At 36.5% G+C, this 17,534-nt stretch overlaps 2 protein-coding genes across 2 annotated transcripts; one reads left to right on the top strand and one right to left on the bottom strand.

Moving 5' to 3' along the window:
- Window positions 1-1,589: 1,589 nt before the first annotated feature.
- On the bottom strand, window positions 1,590-7,861 carry LOC106881297 (uncharacterized). The gene is made up of 2 exons (XM_014931629.3): window positions 7,755-7,861; window positions 1,590-4,704 (listed from the first exon to the last, which is right to left on the bottom strand). Exon 2 carries the CDS (start codon window positions 4,160-4,162, stop codon window positions 2,642-2,644), a length of 1,521 nt encoding a protein of 506 aa, XP_014787115.1. The 5' UTR covers window positions 4,163-4,704; window positions 7,755-7,861; the 3' UTR covers window positions 1,590-2,641.
- Window positions 7,862-11,589: 3,728 nt separating this feature from the next.
- LOC106881294 (uncharacterized) lies at window positions 11,590-16,405 on the top strand. The gene is made up of 2 exons (XM_014931626.3): window positions 11,590-11,857; window positions 14,297-16,405. Exon 2 carries the CDS (start codon window positions 14,699-14,701, stop codon window positions 16,112-16,114), a length of 1,416 nt encoding a protein of 471 aa, XP_014787112.2. The 5' UTR covers window positions 11,590-11,857; window positions 14,297-14,698; the 3' UTR covers window positions 16,115-16,405.
- The last annotated feature ends 1,129 nt before the right edge of the window (window positions 16,406-17,534 follow it).

The raw sequence follows: 17,534 nt of genomic DNA, 5'->3' as shown, positions 1-17,534 counted from the left end.
CTGACTTATACCAGGGACTACCAAAAGTAACATTGAAGATACAGCATAGAAGGATGAGGTTAGCTGGACACTGCATCAGACACACCAATGAAACTGCTAACGAGCTAGTGCTCTGGCAACTAATGGAAGGAAGAACCAAGAGAGGAAGGAGAAAGATGACCCGTATCGACAACTTGCTGGAAGATACTGATATGGAATGGGTACAGGAGCTGAGGACCATCATGGAAGATCGAGATGAATGAGGGAAGTGTGTGGAAACAGTCTTGAGGCATCCTAGATAGATATACAATTAATAATCACATTTTAAATATTCCTCGAAAGTTCAGAAAATGTGCAGTTGGCATTTTTCTTCAGGAAATCTAAATGTGATCTTATACAATCATCATATTCTGCTCTCTATGAACGGAAAATGATGATTGAAAATTTCGCTTATTATTTGATTCTTCTATTTCACTGTGTTCTCGAAATGGTAATTCTTGACAAGCTAACATTTCAATACAGTGAGTTAATCATTTCAATATATCATGACTTGTTTATGCAACTTTCCCATAGATCAATTGCAATATCAATTTGTTGTCAACCAAAGGTTTACAGAGCAATGACAGAATTCACAAGGTTCTGAGATTTCTTGTATTTTGCCAGAGCTGTAAACAAATTGCTCAAATCACAGTAGCCAGTAGTTATCCATGGCTTCTTATGTTGACAAAATAACAGACATGGGGAACAAAACAATTTGTTTCGTATGGGACAGCTTGTCATCCACTCATATTGTTCAAAATAACGATGACATTTCTTGCTACTTACTTTAGTTTTGATTTTCCAATTCAAGATTTGGTTTCTCTCTTCCAAGAAAAATAATCTTTTTCTCTTTGAAGCTTCTTGTTACAAAAGGTCGCGAAAGTCGAGAGGAAGCAGAGTCAATTGACACTGTTGCGATTTTGTGGGTAAATGACATTCTTGAAAAATGCTATTGGATTTTAATTTTGTTTTTTATTTTGATGAATCAACACAAGTCTAGCTAGGAATCTAATAACAAAATTAGAATCTAGTTTACTTATTTATGTAAATTTCTTAAAAATTATTTTAAAAGCATTGGAATTAATAAATGGATAAAAATGTTACCTTTTAACCACAAAATCAAATTCACTAATGAATTCTGGATAGTGGTCACATGATTAAATTCCATGGGGTAATGGTGACTTTTGACCCCTGAATAGGCAGTTAAGAAAATAAGCAGGAACAAGAATTGTATTACTCCCTATGTTTTGACCCTTTTTTTCTCTTTTCACTCCCTAAAAGACAGCAGGCAAGTTGTCTATCTTTTGAATTCTCCAAAGGAATGCAAGTATATTTGCTTTCTTTAGCGGTCCTACAATGCCAATTTTTTTAATTAACAGCTGCTGACCAATTCAATTCCTTCTGTTTACAGAGGCGTTCTCTTGTACACTGAGAAGCAAATGGTTTTCTGCATGCTGTGTCTGTTCGGAGACCAGAAGTCCTAATTCATTCATGCGACCACTTCCCAGGGGGAAATGAAAAAAGAAACAAAAATCCATTGGAAAATTAAGGAAAGTTAAAATTATCAATAATTAATTTTACATGAAACAAAACTTTATTTATCCTAGAAAAGAAGGCATGCAACGCATACATGGACACCACATGTCTGTAGCGGTGACCACTTCCCAGCACCCGCCATCATCACCACACATACCCCTATATGAGCAGTGACACATTAGAGGCACACACTTACTCACCCAGACTTGTCAAAAACTGGCCCCTATTCACACACACGTTCCTTCAGTTGGGAGGTGGGGGCACTGTGACTTTATTATCGACCTTCCTTCCAAACTCTTCTTCCAATCAGTTGCCATGCTTGATTACTAAATCTGCAGGGTTTTTTCTTTCATTCTCTCTTATTCCCCTCTGTTGAAGAGCATAGGTTTGAAACATAAAAGACTTTTTCGTTTTTTTATATTCCCAAGTGTCAAACTTAATACACCTGTCTTCATTTTTTGTTTTTCTATAAATTTCATCTATATACATATGTATATTTGTGTGTGATATTCTATAAGATGTTTCGTAGAATTCGTTTTGACAACGATAAGGTTATTCTTCTCTTTTGCAATTAAGAAACATTTTTTAATTTCGTTTTTTTTGGAGTGATTTACAATTGATATCACATGAGTGTTATAGTTTCCCTCTTGTATGAATATAATATGTGTGTAGTGGAGTGACTCCCTCTTGAGTGTGATTTACCACAAATATCACATTGACATGGTTTCTCTTCATCGGTGCATTTGTGGCTGGTGAAGATATCTCCATCAGAGCAGCATTAATCAGATATCAGAGTGATATAGCCTTTCCATGAGAGATTTACAACAGTGATCCAGTATGAATGTGTTTCGTTGTAGTATTTCAGTGAGAAAATGATTTTCTACAAACACAGTGCAACTTGTTCCTCTTATTTATGAGTAGTGGTGTTACCTTTTTATTTTGAGGATGATTTTTTTTACATGTAAGACATTATGACAATGTAACATTCTTTTTACAACAGCAAAAACCAATCCTTTTATGTTATCTTATTTTGAGTTTAGCTAAGTTCCCAATCTGAGCAAACATTCTTTCCAAATCTATCGAAATATTATGGCAGCTCTCCAGGGTGACTAAGTTTGTGTTTTTTTAAGAACCGATTTTCAGAGAATGATTTACCACAGATATTACAGTGATAGGCATGTTCTCCTGTGTGATTAAGCCTGTGTTTTTTTAAGAAACGATTCTCTGAGAATGATTTACCACAGATGTCACAGTAAAAAGGTTTCTCGCCTGTATGAGTTCGTTTATGAACTTTCAAGTTACTACTTACAGTAAATGTTTTACCACAAATATCACAATGATATGGTGAATCTCCTGTATGAATGTACATATGTCTATTTAAGTTACTAGCTATAGAAAATGATTTACCACAGATATCACAGCGATGTGGTTTCTCTCCTGTGTGAATACGTTTGTGTTGAATTATGTTACTTTCAATAGAAGATGAATAACCACAAATATCACAATGATATGGTTTCTCTCCAGTATGAATGCGTGAGTGTTTTTTTAAGGTACTTTTTACAGAGAATGATTTACCACAGATATCACAGCGATATGGTTTCTCTCCTGTATGACTGCGTAAGTGATTGGTTAAAGCTCTACTTTGAGAGAACGACTTACCGCAGATATCACATTGATGTGGCTTGCCTTTAGCATGAATCTGTTTGTGATCACATAGGACACTTTTATCAGAGAATGACTGACCACAAATGTTACAGTGAAATGGTTTTTCTCCAGTATGGATCAGTTTATGTTTGGTAAAGGAACCCCTGAAGAAGAAAGATTTCCCACACATATCACAGTGATAAGGTTTCCCTCCTGTATGAACATATGCATGCGCATTCAAGGCACTTCTTTCGGAAAAGCCATCACCACAGACATGGCAGCGATAAGGTTTCTCTCCTGTATGAACATAGCCGTGAGCAACTAAAGCACATTTCTGAGAAAATCCATCACCACAAATATCACAGTAATATGGTTTCTTTCCTGTATGAATATACTTATGTGCAGCTAAGAGGTTGTTTTGACAGAATGATTCACCACAAATGTCACAGTGATATGGTTTTTCTCCTGTATGGGTCCGTACATGTTGTGCCAAAGTATACGCTTGAGAGAATAACTTATTACATACATCACATTTGTATGGTTTTTCTCCTGTGTGACTCGTTATGTGTCTAGTTAAGTGAATAATCTGAGAGAATGATATACCACAGATATCACAACGATATGGTTTCTCCCCTGTATGAATACGTTTGTGTTTAGTTAAGGTACTTCCATCGGAGAATGAATTACCACAGATATCACAGTGATATGGCTTCGCTCCTGTATGAACATAGTTGTGTCTAGCTAAATGATGTTTATGAGAAAATGATTTACCACAGATATCACAACTATATGGTTTCTTTTCTCCCGTATGCGTATATTTGTGGGAAGCCAAACTATCTGCACGCGAAAATGATTTACCACAGACATCACAGTGGTGGCATCGGTGATTAGTGAGTGTAAGAGCCTTAGAAAAGGACTTTTTACAGATATTGCAAGTGTATAATTTTTGCACTGTTTTTGCCATGTTTTTACAAAAAGAATCATTCTTTTAACCCATTAATATTCAGATTGCTTTGTCAAATGCAATGCTTATTTATTCAGTTTTGAATTAATCATGCATTATATTGTAGCTTAAAACTTTCAATGGCGTGTGTGTTTATTTTTAGATGATACAGGCTGGATCTAAAGCAGAATATTTTGGGCCAGATATGGCTGGTTTAAACAACCTAAAGGGTTGAGTGTCTCAAATATTGTTTCGATATTTTTTCTCTCACCATAATAAATTAATAGTTTTCAAATTTCTGCTTTTATAGTTCATGGCTAACAAATATTTCTTTTGCTATATTTCCATCATCTGTGATATCTGACAACATCCAAAGATGGTGCAAATTCCTTTGTAAATTTACCCCAAGTTTATAGACAGGTCTAAAGAAATAGTTTACCATCAGTTTACATGAAAAGGGCTTTATGTTTCTTCTGCATAAGGTTTTCCTTGAGTCTTGAGACGATAATAATGATGATGCTTCTGAATTTAAAGATTCTCTTCTGTCAATGTCATCTGATGTTCTGAAACAATAAACAAACAAAATAAGATATATGAGGTGCATTCCAGAAGTTTTGAGATTTTTTTTGAAGGAGAGTCAGTTATAACTCTCTTAGATTATTTGTAATTTCAGTATATCATTACTATCAGTTGTTTGTTTAGCGGATTAGCGTTTTCACTAACTTTGGAAACCATTAGCAGACCAATCAGCTTCCGCTAAATTTCGTTCTGCTAACAAAATTCAGACGTTTGTTCCTGTCTTGAAGAGTCCATCAGGCACACTATTGGCTGAATGTGTGTGTACACGTGAGAAGACGTGATTGGTTGATGCAGCAGCATTGTGTAATTCTGCAGTCTTGAGTTCTGTTCTCTTATGATGTTGTCACATTACAGTGACAGTGGTGTACCTTATTAGCTTATCGAGTTATTGTTATGAGGACATTTTTGTTCAGCTTGAGGATGAAGGGCCAGTTTAGGAATCTGCAGTGGTTGTGGGTGAGGTGGAGAGCAAAAGAGTCTCAGAACACATGGCTCCACCTGGAGGACTAATTTGTCCTTACATCAAGGGATAAGAGGAATGCCAAAATACTGTATTTCCAGTGCATCATGTGCCAGTCCAAGGAGACCACCATCAAGGGACAAGTGGGGAGCCTCTACAACTTGAAGCTACATGTCAAGAAGAAACACCCAGTACATGCCATCCACTTTGAGGAGAGGATTCAGCTCTTCCCGTGGGAAACACAGACAATCTTTTGGTAGCAGTGCCAGTAACCAGTCGTTGCAGCCATGTGCAAAGAAAGCATGCCCGCCTAGCATTGGCAAGGCTTTGACCAAACTGCTGACATGGGCGTCCATCAATCTATGGTGGACAGAAAGATTGTAGACCTGTTTGTCGACAACATGCTACCACTGCATGGAGTGGAGTTCCCCATCTTTGTTGGCTTGATCAAGATGCTGAACCCCAACAAGACATCAATGTCCTACCACACCCTGAACAGGATGATCTTGGCTGGACATAAACAGCTGGAGGAGTATTTTTCAAGGCATTTATACCACACAACCACACCTGCATCCTGTAGGAGAAATTATGATAAACATGTTTATATCATTTGTTACCCACGTATGTTTCACCGTTGTGGTTGTGCAGTGGAACCACACAGCACTGGAAATGCAACTGAAATGCAATTAGGCAGAATTCTGCTTCAAGTACACAGAAACCTTTCGCGAATGTCTGTTCTACACATGGGAATTCAATTATGCAAAACAAAAAGAAATTAAAAAAGATTTTTTTGTGTGATTTAAGGAGGTATTTAGCTGTTATTTTTTAGCACATCTCACAATAACCAAAATACACAACTCCTTTGTTTGTAAGTCTGACGTATTGATGTTTTTCAATATCTTTCTCGTCATAAACACATTGAATAGTCTATTGATGAGATTTAATAAAAAAAAAATTCCGACTGTCCATATTTTGAAATTGATTAAAATTTTCTTTTTATTAGTCGTGTGAATTCCCGTGTGTAGAATACAAATTTGCAAACATTTTCTGAGTGGGTCGTATTTGGCACGTTTTACTGTCGAAGCTGACTAGTTTGCAGAATGCATTTAGGACATGAAGACTGTACGGAAGCTTGCTCTGCAATAGAGGTTGTTAGTTTAAAATTATGATAGAAAGAACAAATATAGGAAAAATTGCGATAAACATGTTTATATCATTTGTTTTGCTTGAAACCTGCACTGGATGTTCCGAGTGCATTTGGAGGCCACGACAGAGCATCAAGGGTGTTTTTTGTGGCATTAAGTGATGCAGTAAAGTATTCGGCACTATCATGCTATTAGCTGTCAGAAGTGAAAGTGCTCACTGCTAGTGAAGTATCTGTCTGTCTGCCTGCATGCCTGTTGCTGGCCTGTCGATTCTTTGGCTACTGACAGCTAATACCATGACTGGCCGGAGCGAGCTATATGTCTGTCTCTCTCTCTCTCTTATCTATCTATCTATTACTCGAAAGTTCGCGCGTCCTATTATTTTTAAACTTCAAACTTCATTTGTTTTCTATTTTGATAAATTCTCTCTGTTGAAAATTATATTTTTTATATTTTAGATAATTTGCAATTTCAGGAAATATGTTTTTATATTAAATTTGTGTTTTCTACTCACGACTAGCTAGCGCGGACGCGCGAACTTTCGAGTAATAGATAGATAGATAAGAGAGAGAGAGAGACAGACATATAGCTCGCTCCGGCCAGTCATGGTATTAGCTGTCAGTAGCCAAAGAATCGACAGGCCAGCAACAGGCATGCAGACAGACAGACAGATACTTCACTAGCAGTGAGCACTTTCACTTCTGACAGCTAATAGCATGATAGTGCCAAGTATTTCCTGGCTTGTCGTTGTCGTTAATCACTCGGAACATCCAGGGTTGGGGTTCACACCAAACACAGGAAGATAATGATATAAACATGTGTTTATAGTGATTTTTTTTTATACACAAATGTGTGTGTCTGAAGGTGCATGGCCTAGTGGTTAGGGTGTTGCACTCACGATCGCTAGATCGTGGGTTCAATCCCTGTGGCGTTGCCATCACTTCGAGATCAGATGTGTGGTAACGGGTAAGGTCGATCCGATGAAGTGAGTGAGCTAATTAATGGACAGCACAATACATTTGATTACTGCAAACAAATCATTTGTGCAAAAACTGTTGGTGTGTTTATGTCGAGAGATTCCACCACACACACACACACAAACAAACATACACACACACAAACATACAGACACACACACACACACCAAAGATCGTCAATTTTCCGCTGCAAAATCGTAAGGTAAACCATCTGAAATGTTTTTTTTTTTTTCATAAATAAAACGTGTATTTTCAAGTTATGGGGGGGAAACAAAAGTTTAATTACGCCTATGTATTATACTAGAAGGATCTGCTGTAATTAAAAGGACCATTCTCCCCTTTCTGGAGAAAAGGGTCAAAGGGAGATGTCGCTTTCACAACAGAAGCAGTAAAGATAAGGAAAAAATAGAAAATAAATAGTATGAAACCGTGGATAAACAGGATTACTTTACCATGACATACAAACTGGACAATTTCGGCGATGAACGGGATAAGGATGAAAGGAATTCTTTTGAAAATAATCTTCGGAGCCTCAAAGAAGCCATGTCCGTTTGCGCATGCGTATTGAGGAAATGCTTTCCATCTACAAAAAGCTAGACATTAGAGATACAATTACACTTTAGCGCCCCACCAATTTTCTTTCTTCATAATTTGAATATTTTTCTTTTTTCTTTTACTTGTTTTCGTCATTAAAACTGCGACCATGCTGGGACACACTGACCTGAAGGGTTTAATCGAATAAACCGACCCCAGTCTGGTGCTTATTATATTAGATTTTTGTTGCTGAAACGCTAGGTTACAAAGACATAAACGCAGGCGTGGCTGTGTGGTAAGCAACTTGCTTCCCAACCACGTGGTTTTGGGTTCAGTCCCACTGCATGGTACCTTGGGCAAATGTCTTCTACTATGGTCTTGAGCCTTGTTAGTCTATTCAGTAGACGGAAACTGAAAGACTGTCATGTGTGTGTGTGTGTGTGTGTGTGTATATATATATATATATATATATATATATTTGCTTATTTTTGGTAGTTTTTTTTACTTATTTAGTCCCTCGATAGCGTGAGGCATTGATACACAGTTAATGCCCTTTATATATAATTATATATATATATATATATATATATATATATATATATATATATATATATATATATATATATATGAGAGAGGGAAATTTCTATTCATCCATTCGTAGTCAAAAGGTTCTTCCTGAGCTATAAGAACAATAATAATTACAGACTGGAAGAGAAATGCTACTCTGAGATTGCAGAAAGCTATTAATATGGCAACATATGAAATCAACTGTGCTACTTTTGTAGCAACAGAGGTCCTTGGTCATCTGTCCTAGGTTGTCCACCTCTAAAATATGTGCCAAATGGTTTTTATAGGGGACCAGAAGCCATATTCTAGAATGTTACAATAAAATTCTGTTCACACCATCTCTTCATGCCTATTTGCTTTGCTAATAGACTGATCACGTGAAACTACGGTGGTTAGCTTGTGATGTTTACCTGTATGTCCAGGGATCCAGTTTTAAGCCACTGCTACAGGATTGTAAGATCAGTTTCCTGGATTCTGTAGTGTAGATATTCCTCCTAAACAGGACCCCGATCTGTCACAGGATTACTCAGTTTTGTCAGCTGAGTGGACTGCAACAATACGAAATGAAGTGTTTTACTGAAGAACACAGTATATCACCTGTTCTAGGAATTGAAACTGCATTCTTATGATCATGAGTGCAATATCTTAACCACTAAGCTATGCACCCCCACATCTGTCTACAGTAATCATTGTTTAATTCACCCTCTTGTCATTTGGAAAAATTTGACCATGTTGCGGCACTACCTTTCAGGGTTTAGTCACAAATCAACCCAGTTGATTTTAAATTCTGGTTCTTATTCTGTCAGTCTCTTTAGCTGGACTGCTAAGTTATGGGGATGTGAACTGGTGCTATGAAATAAGCATCCAGTACACTGTAAAGTGATTGGCATTTAGAAGGGCATCTACCTGTAGAAGCCATACCAAAACAGACAAAGGAGCTCAGTGCTGAATTCTGGCTTGTTATTTCATATCAAATTAAGTTATGCCAGCATGGAAGAAGAAAGTTAAATTAGAATGATGTTGATGATGATGAAATGTGGAAATTTCTTATCATCACAGACATGTGAAACCCATACCAGCATGCAAAAATGAAGATTAAAACATTGATGGTGATGATTCACAAATTGAATCATCTTCATCATCATTTATTACCAACTTTCATGCTGCTATGAGTTGTATGGTTTGACTGGAGCTGTGAGCTGATCATGTTTTATATTTGTATTGAGTTCAACATTATACTGACTCTCAGAAATTAGCAATTAGCTTAAACATCAAATCATGAAGGACTCATCATCATCATGTCCACTTTTCCATACCTGCATGGATCAGATGAAATTTGTCAAGGTAGAATTTCTGTGACTGGATACTTTTCCTGTCGTTAAATACTCACCTGTTTCCAGACAAGATATTTCCTTTTGGCCAGACATGTTTACACAAAAGATTGAAAGAACACTGCTTGTTTTTTGTTTTTTTATTGTGTGATGGTTGTAAATGAGTGTCACTCACTATCTTATAAGCAAAAGCAGACACAAACACACACATATGTATGTATGTGTGTGTGTGTATACACGCATATATGTATACAGACAGATATACATACATACACGCATACATACATACATACACACACACCTGTCCACTTAGACAGGAAAGTGTTGCTGTTTACTTCTCTCTACCACATTCTACTCTGGGTTCACCCATTTCATTGATGTTGCTGATAATTTATTGGGTTGTCCGGAAAGTTCTTGCCGATTTTTAAAGGAAAGAAAAAGGTCAATAAATACTTGCCATTACATTTTTAATCAACCAAATATGAACCATTTCGTTGCACAATGCGTCTCCATCTTTCCTTTGACTTGAAAATACCCTCCTCCCAGGATTGAAGTGGTTTCATGGCAAAGAATTCATCAAGGTATCTTTATACGTCATCCAAGGAATTGAAATTTTTTACCATTTAAGACTATTCTGCATAGACCTGAATAAGTGGAAATCCGAAGGAGCAATATCTGGTGAATATGGAAGGTGGGGTAACACATCCCAGCCAAGCTGCAGCAATTTTTGTCCGGTTCCCAAAGAAACATGAGGTTTTGCATTATCATGCTGGAAAACAACACCCTTCCTGTTGGCCAATTCTGGAAGTTTTTCTTGAATTGCTGCTTTTAACCTCGGCACAATTTGAAATCAGAACGTAGCAGCAGACGAAATACCTATTTCTTTACTGCCCACAAGGGGCTACACACAGAGGGGACAAACAAGGACAGACAAACGGATTAAGTCGATTATATCGACCCCAGTGCGTAACTGGTACTTAATTTATCGACCCCGAAAGGATGAAAGGCAAAGTCGACCTCGGCGGAATTTGAAGTCAGAACGCAATGGCAGACGAACTACCGCTAAGCATGTCGCCCGGCGTGCTAACGTCTCTGTTCGTCGCCTTTACAAGAGAGAAAATTACCAGAGAACTTTCTAATTCTTCCAAATCTTTCTGTTAAAAATTGTAATGTGTTGTTAATCGCACATTGAATGCCGATTCAAATCGAAAGAATATCGTTTACTCGTTTCCTTTTGTCATTGAGCATTGAGGTGGTTGTGAGGTGTGCTAAAAATAACAGCCAAATAAGATTGTTTTGAATAAATCTTTTAAATTAAAATAAATATTTATTTACATGTGACATAACACATGTTGTTTACAAATATTTACAACACGTGCTTTTTTTTAGGATGTTGACGACAAAATGTGCAGACGTGCACAAAATAACAGCTTCCAAATCCTGTTTTACAACCGTGTGAAAGTGATCAGACTTTAAACCACTAAAACATTTAAAAAACATTTTCTGGGAAAAAATGAAATAAGTCCAACAATTCAGTTTGGGCAAGTGTATTATTGTACCAAATTTGAAAATTTTCGGTACACTTTCATCCTATTTATAAGATGTTAATTAAAAACTAGTTTGACAACAGTATAGTACGTTCATAATTTTAATCCTTTAAAATCAACAGGAAAAATAAAAGGAAAATAATTTCGTAAAATAGTTAAAAAATTATAATAATAAAGGATTTCTTTCTCAAATAATTTCTCTACAGAAATGAGCAAATTCACTGCAGGTTAAGGGTCCTTTAAACCCTAAAGTTTTGTAAGTTGCAGCCGAAATGATTTCCTAGAATGAGGTTGAAAGTAGAGTTAACTCCCCTTGTCCGTTAATTGTGAAATCTTCGCCGAATTCTGTTGATTTCCTGCTTTTTGTTTCTTTGCACGTTTCTATTATTTGATCTGTTACACTTTACAACTGATATAAGAAAACCCACTGAAATATATTACATGATTGGTAATTAGTTGTGTAAAGAAATAGACACAGCATTCTTTATTATGTTCACCTGAAAACTATAATTCAACGTTTGGACCACTTGAACATAATTGTCACATCTTTCTAATTAGCTTTCTCTACATTAAGATGTAAGTATCATATTTATATAAACATTTATATTGTATACGCGTTATTTTACGTAATTCCGTTTGTTTCGATTTACTAGAATTTCAAATAGACAAACTTCTCTAGAAGATAAAATATTCATCTGTAATAATAAAAATAAACAATTCGTATATTTATATGTACCGGTGGGAGTGTGTCGGATCTGATTTTAAACATATAAGAATACAAATAGTAAAATATAACAGAAATGAAGTGAATATTCGAAACTGAAAATATACCCAGGTTCTGTAATATACGTTGCGACATGGAAAAAAAGAAGCATGTAACAATAATAATCCTTTGTATTAAAGGCACAAAGCCTGACATTTTGGGGGGAGCTTGCTTGGTCGATAACATCGATAGCAGTACTTGAGCATTTTATTTTATCGACTCCAAAAACATGAAAGCACATAAAGACAGAGACGAAATGCCGCTAAGTTAGAATAATAATGATAATGCCAGCGACTGCGGGACGAGATAGGAAAGTAATGGTGATACTGGTGGTGACTGGAGCCTTAATAGCAGTTTTCAAGAGCCTTGAGAAATATATTAAGAATATTGCAACTGCTGTAAGGCTCGAAGTGATCCAGAAGACTGCATCGTTGGGTACAGCTCGCATTCTAAGAAGAGTGTTGTCTCTGAGTTACGGGAGAAGAAGGCTCTGCTTTAAATCTTTGGTGATTTGTTATTTCCTGTTTTCAAGTAAAAAACAACCGCAAACAGAACAGCGAGAATCAAAACAATAATAATGATAATCTAGCACAAATGTATATCTGTTGCATTATATGATATATTTGAGCTTAACGATGTGCTAATAATTGACCTCTTAGATTATGTCGATATTATAATATCTACATAATTTAAGAGGTCAATTATGATGGTTAGTCTTCTGGGTAAATTTTGATACTTTCACCCGCACGAGTTTCACTAAGGAATCAAGTAGCCTGACCTGATATGCCGGAAACCCCTTATTTTTGTTCAGTAAAAAAAGGGGTTGGTGGGTGGGGGGGAGGAACCGGACTTTCTCCTATCCCGGAATCATTGGAATTTTTTTTTTCCTTTGAATGAATTACGGTGACCTAATATGCCACAAAAACTTTTTTTTTTGGTCCGGAAAAGGGGGTGAGACGGGGTGGAATCCTCGGAAATTTCAACCCCCACACCTGTACAATTTTCACCAAGAAAAACAAGATGATTTTTTGCATGGAATCAAGTAGCCTGGGTTCATGGGTGGAAGGCCATGGTTGGGAGACTGGTGGTTGTATCATGGTGGGGTGTGCAGATACGATAGGATGTACTTCCTTTCATATAGGCAAGGATTAAACACTTCGCTTCTGCTATTCAGGTAAATATCCCGGTGCTGGGTACCCTTTAAAATCGCTCTCTTCTCAGCCAGGCACAACCTGCACTTCCTGCTGTTATTGAAGTGCAGTTTACGTTTCTCCAGTATCTTCCACTTTATGGTCACCATTTTTTTCACAGCAACCACAAACTGGATATGTCCATTCACCTCTGAATAGAAAGCACTTGTCAAATTCCTTTCCATATCAACTAACTCTGATAAGTGTATGGTTATATAATTGGATTGTTTCTACAAAGTTACAAGCAAATATTGTGGCCACCCCTCTTGAACCTGAATAATTCAAAATAACGTGAACGAATAAGCATTATATTTGACAGATTAATATGAACCCTAGGCTTTGCACAGTTAGGACTACATGTGGGACATCATTCCATAAAATTTGTTTATGGGGAGAAAACTATTGAAAAATATCAAAAGATGTGTGAGTGAGAAAGAAATGTGGAGGGAGGTTTTGGGATGTGCTAAAAACAACAGCCAGATCTCCCTTAAATCACACATTTTCCTCTGAAACTATTAATTTTTTTTTCTTTAAACTGAAAATGTTTTTCTCATGGGTGTTAAGGGCATAGAGAAAAAAATAATGACCAAAATTCTTTAAGATTGGGTTGGTGAGTAGGTGGTAGGAGTGAAAAAAATTTTTTTAAATGTGTGTCTTTTTTTTTTTGTGAAAAGATGTCTCCGATCATCCTGAAGACTTTGGTAAAAAAAAAAAAACATTGGGAAAAATTCCAACTTATGTTGGCCATTTGATTCAAATATCCATTTTCAGAAAACCCCCGTCCCCTTCCAAAAATTTTGCCTACAAATTTCTTTGTAATCGTAATCTACACTGTTTGAAAGGTGTTTGTATAAAATCTCATTAAAAAATACTTACATCTATATACTCTGTGTGTGTGTGTGTGCGTGTGTGTGTGTATATCAATCTTGAGATTGCATAATTTTAGTTGTTCAGGAGAAGGTTTATACTTTACAAATCTATTAAAAGTTGAAAGATAAATCTTCACAGTTGAATCTCTTTTTCTCAACTCTCCTCTCTTATTCTGTTTCTCTTTTATTTCAGAACGTCAGATGACATTCACAGAGGAGAATTCTTAACATTACATTCATCATAACTATTATCTTTTAATGATGAAGGCAAGATGTTAAGCTGAACAAATATAATCCTGTTCATATAAATCCCTGGTGGATTACAATGAATTATTTCTTCTGAGTGAGATTGAAAAAGAAATATCTCTGTTTCAGTGTGTGGAACGTGTAAGAGATGATTTAGTTTTTAATTAAATTTCAACAAATTTACAAAAGAATTTTCACCATCTTCAGATATCAAGAAAAACGACAGTGGAAACATATTTCTAATGATAAAACTATGGATACAAAAATCCAGAAAATATCTATATATAGTGATGAGAGAAGAAGAGTTCTACTGAAATGAATTGAGAATTCATTTTTCTTTCCTGAAGAGATGTCAAAAGTGAAAGGAATATTATTGTATGAATGTGACATCTGTCAAAAACCATTCTCTCAAAAATGCAACCTTACCACTCACAAATATATTCACACAGGAGAAAAACGACACCACTGTGATGTCTGTGGTAAATCGTTTTCTCAAAATACTCACTTAACTAGACACAAACGTATTCACACAGGAGAGAAGCCATATCACTGTGACGTCTGTGGTAGGTCATTTGCTGAAGGAAGCAACTTGGCTAAACATAAGTACGTTCATACAGGAGAGAAATCACATCATTGTGATGTTTGTGGTAAAACCTTCTCTCAGGCAGGTGCCTTAACTACACACAAACGTATTCATACAGGAGACAAACCCTATAATTGTGAAGTCTGTGGTAAATCATTCTCTCGAAATAATACCTTGACTATACACAAATACATTCATACAGGACAGAAACCATATAAATGTGACATCTGTGGTAAATCATTCTCTCAAAGTGATACCTTAAATAAGCACAAATATATTCATACAGGTGAGAAACCATATCATTGTAAAATCTGTGGTGAATCATTCTCTCAATATAATCTCTTAAATAGACACAAAAGCATTCATACTGGACAGAAACCATATGACTGTGATATTTGTGGTAAATCATTCCCTGAAGGAAGTAGCTTAGCTAAACACGTACTCATTCATACAGGAGAGAAACAATATCACTGCGATATCTGTGGGCAATCCTTTTCACAAAAACCTCACTTAACCAACCACAAGCGCATTCATACAGGAGAGAAACCATATTGCTGTGATATCTGTGGCAAATCATTCTCTCATACAGGTAGCTTAACTACACACAAATACACACACACGGGAGAGAAACCATATCGTTGTGATGTCTGTGGTAAGTCATTCTCTCAGAAAAGTAATCTCTCCACACACAAGTATATTCATACTGGAGAGAAGCCATATCACTGTGATATCTGTGGTAAATCGTTCTCTGGAGGAAGTACCTTAACAAACCACAAACGTAGTCATACAGGTGACAAACCATTTCATTGTGATATCTGTGGGAAATCATTCTCTAAAAATGACACTTTGACTAAACATATCCGCATTCACACAGGAGAGAAACCATATCAATGTGACGTCTGTGGGAAATCATTCTCCAAAAATAGTCATTTAACTAGACACAAACATACTCATACAAGAGAGAAACCATATCGCTCTGATATCTATGATAAATTATTCTCCAAAGAAGATCACTTAACCTGTCACAAACACATTCAAACTGAAGACAGACCATATCACTGTGGTATTTGTGGTAAATCATTCTCTGAACAAAGCAGCTTAACCAGGCACAAACGTATTTTTAGCAATAATAAATGCTGGACACCAATGTTTAACAAAACAAGTTTGGACGAAGGAAATTAACCTGAATGCATGTGGATAAGGAAAGGAATAATCCTTTTCTACTATAGGCACAAGTCAGTGGGGCATTAAACTGTAGTTATGCCTTTTTTCAATACTAGTTAACATTAACGGGGGCAGGGGGGGGGGGGGGTAGTCGTCTACATTGACCACTACTGAGCTAGCGCTTATTTTGTCAACCCTGAAAGGATGAAAGTCAAAGTAGACCTTGGCAGAATTTGAACTTAGACTGTGAAGATGAACAAAACACTGTTAAGGATTTCGCCTGACATGCTTACGATTCTGCCAGCTCGCTGCCTTAATAATCCTTTTCTACTATAGACGCAAGGCCTGAAATTTTGGAGGAAGGGGATAGTCAATTACATTGACCCCAATACTTAACTGGTACTTATTTTAGAATGTAATCAGATTGGAGCCTGGTGTAGCCACCTGGTTCACCAGTCCTCAGTCAAATCGTCCAACCCATGCTAGCATGGAAAGCGGACGTTAAACGATGATGATGATGATGAGGATGAAGCCGGATGAAATACTGCCATCTCAATGACAGGAATAATGGTTCATGCCAGGGTGGCTGTGTGGTAAGAAGTTTGCTTCCCAACCACATGCTTTCAGGTTTGGTTCCAATGTGTGTCTTCTATCGCCCCAGGCAAACCAAAACCTTTTGAGTGGGTTTTTTTTCAATAATAACCGAAAGAAACTCTTTTATATATATATATATATATATATATATATATCTCATCATCAACTTTCACACACACATGTATATATATATATTATATGAATTTATGTATGTATCTGTATATATATATATTTGTAGTGTATGTGTCTTTCTGTTGATTTTTGACCACCACCACTGCTTGACAACTGATGTTAGTTTATTTACATCCCCATAACAGCAATTAGGCATAAGACCCTGATGAAATAAATACAAGGCTTTAAAAAATAAGTACCAAGATTGATTTATTCGACTACACCTTTCAAAGTGGTGCTCCAGCACAGTCATAGTCCAGTGACAGAAGCAATTAAGAGCTAAACGATAAACTTATCCAATTAAAAAAAAACATAGACAAATAGGCACAGGGGTAGCTGTGTGGTAAATTGTAAGAGGCAAATGCCTTAATTTATGGCTTTCTATGTACGAGGTTCATAGCCTCAATGTGAAAATTTAATTTTAAAAGAACAGTTATAGAGAAGCAAGATCCGGCAGGCGGCTTTTGCCTTCTCCATCATATTTACCATCCATTTCATCTCATTAATGTGTTCGTCCAGCCCGCAGCTACTCTGTGTACTGCCTTTATGGCAAATCAAATGAAATAAAGTAGCTTGCTTTCCAACCATATGCTTCTGGGTTCAGTCCCACTGTGTGGCACCTTGGGCAAGTGTCTTCCACTATAGCCTCGGGCTGACAAAAGCCTTGTGAGTG

This window comes from Octopus bimaculoides, chromosome 27, assembly GCF_046866305.1.
Source record: "Octopus bimaculoides isolate indiv1 chromosome 27, ASM4686630v1, whole genome shotgun sequence".
Lineage (NCBI taxonomy): Eukaryota > Metazoa > Mollusca > Cephalopoda > Octopoda > Octopodidae > Octopus > Octopus bimaculoides.
Note: the sequence above shows the minus strand (reverse complement) of the source record. Positions and strands in the feature narration are given on the sequence as shown.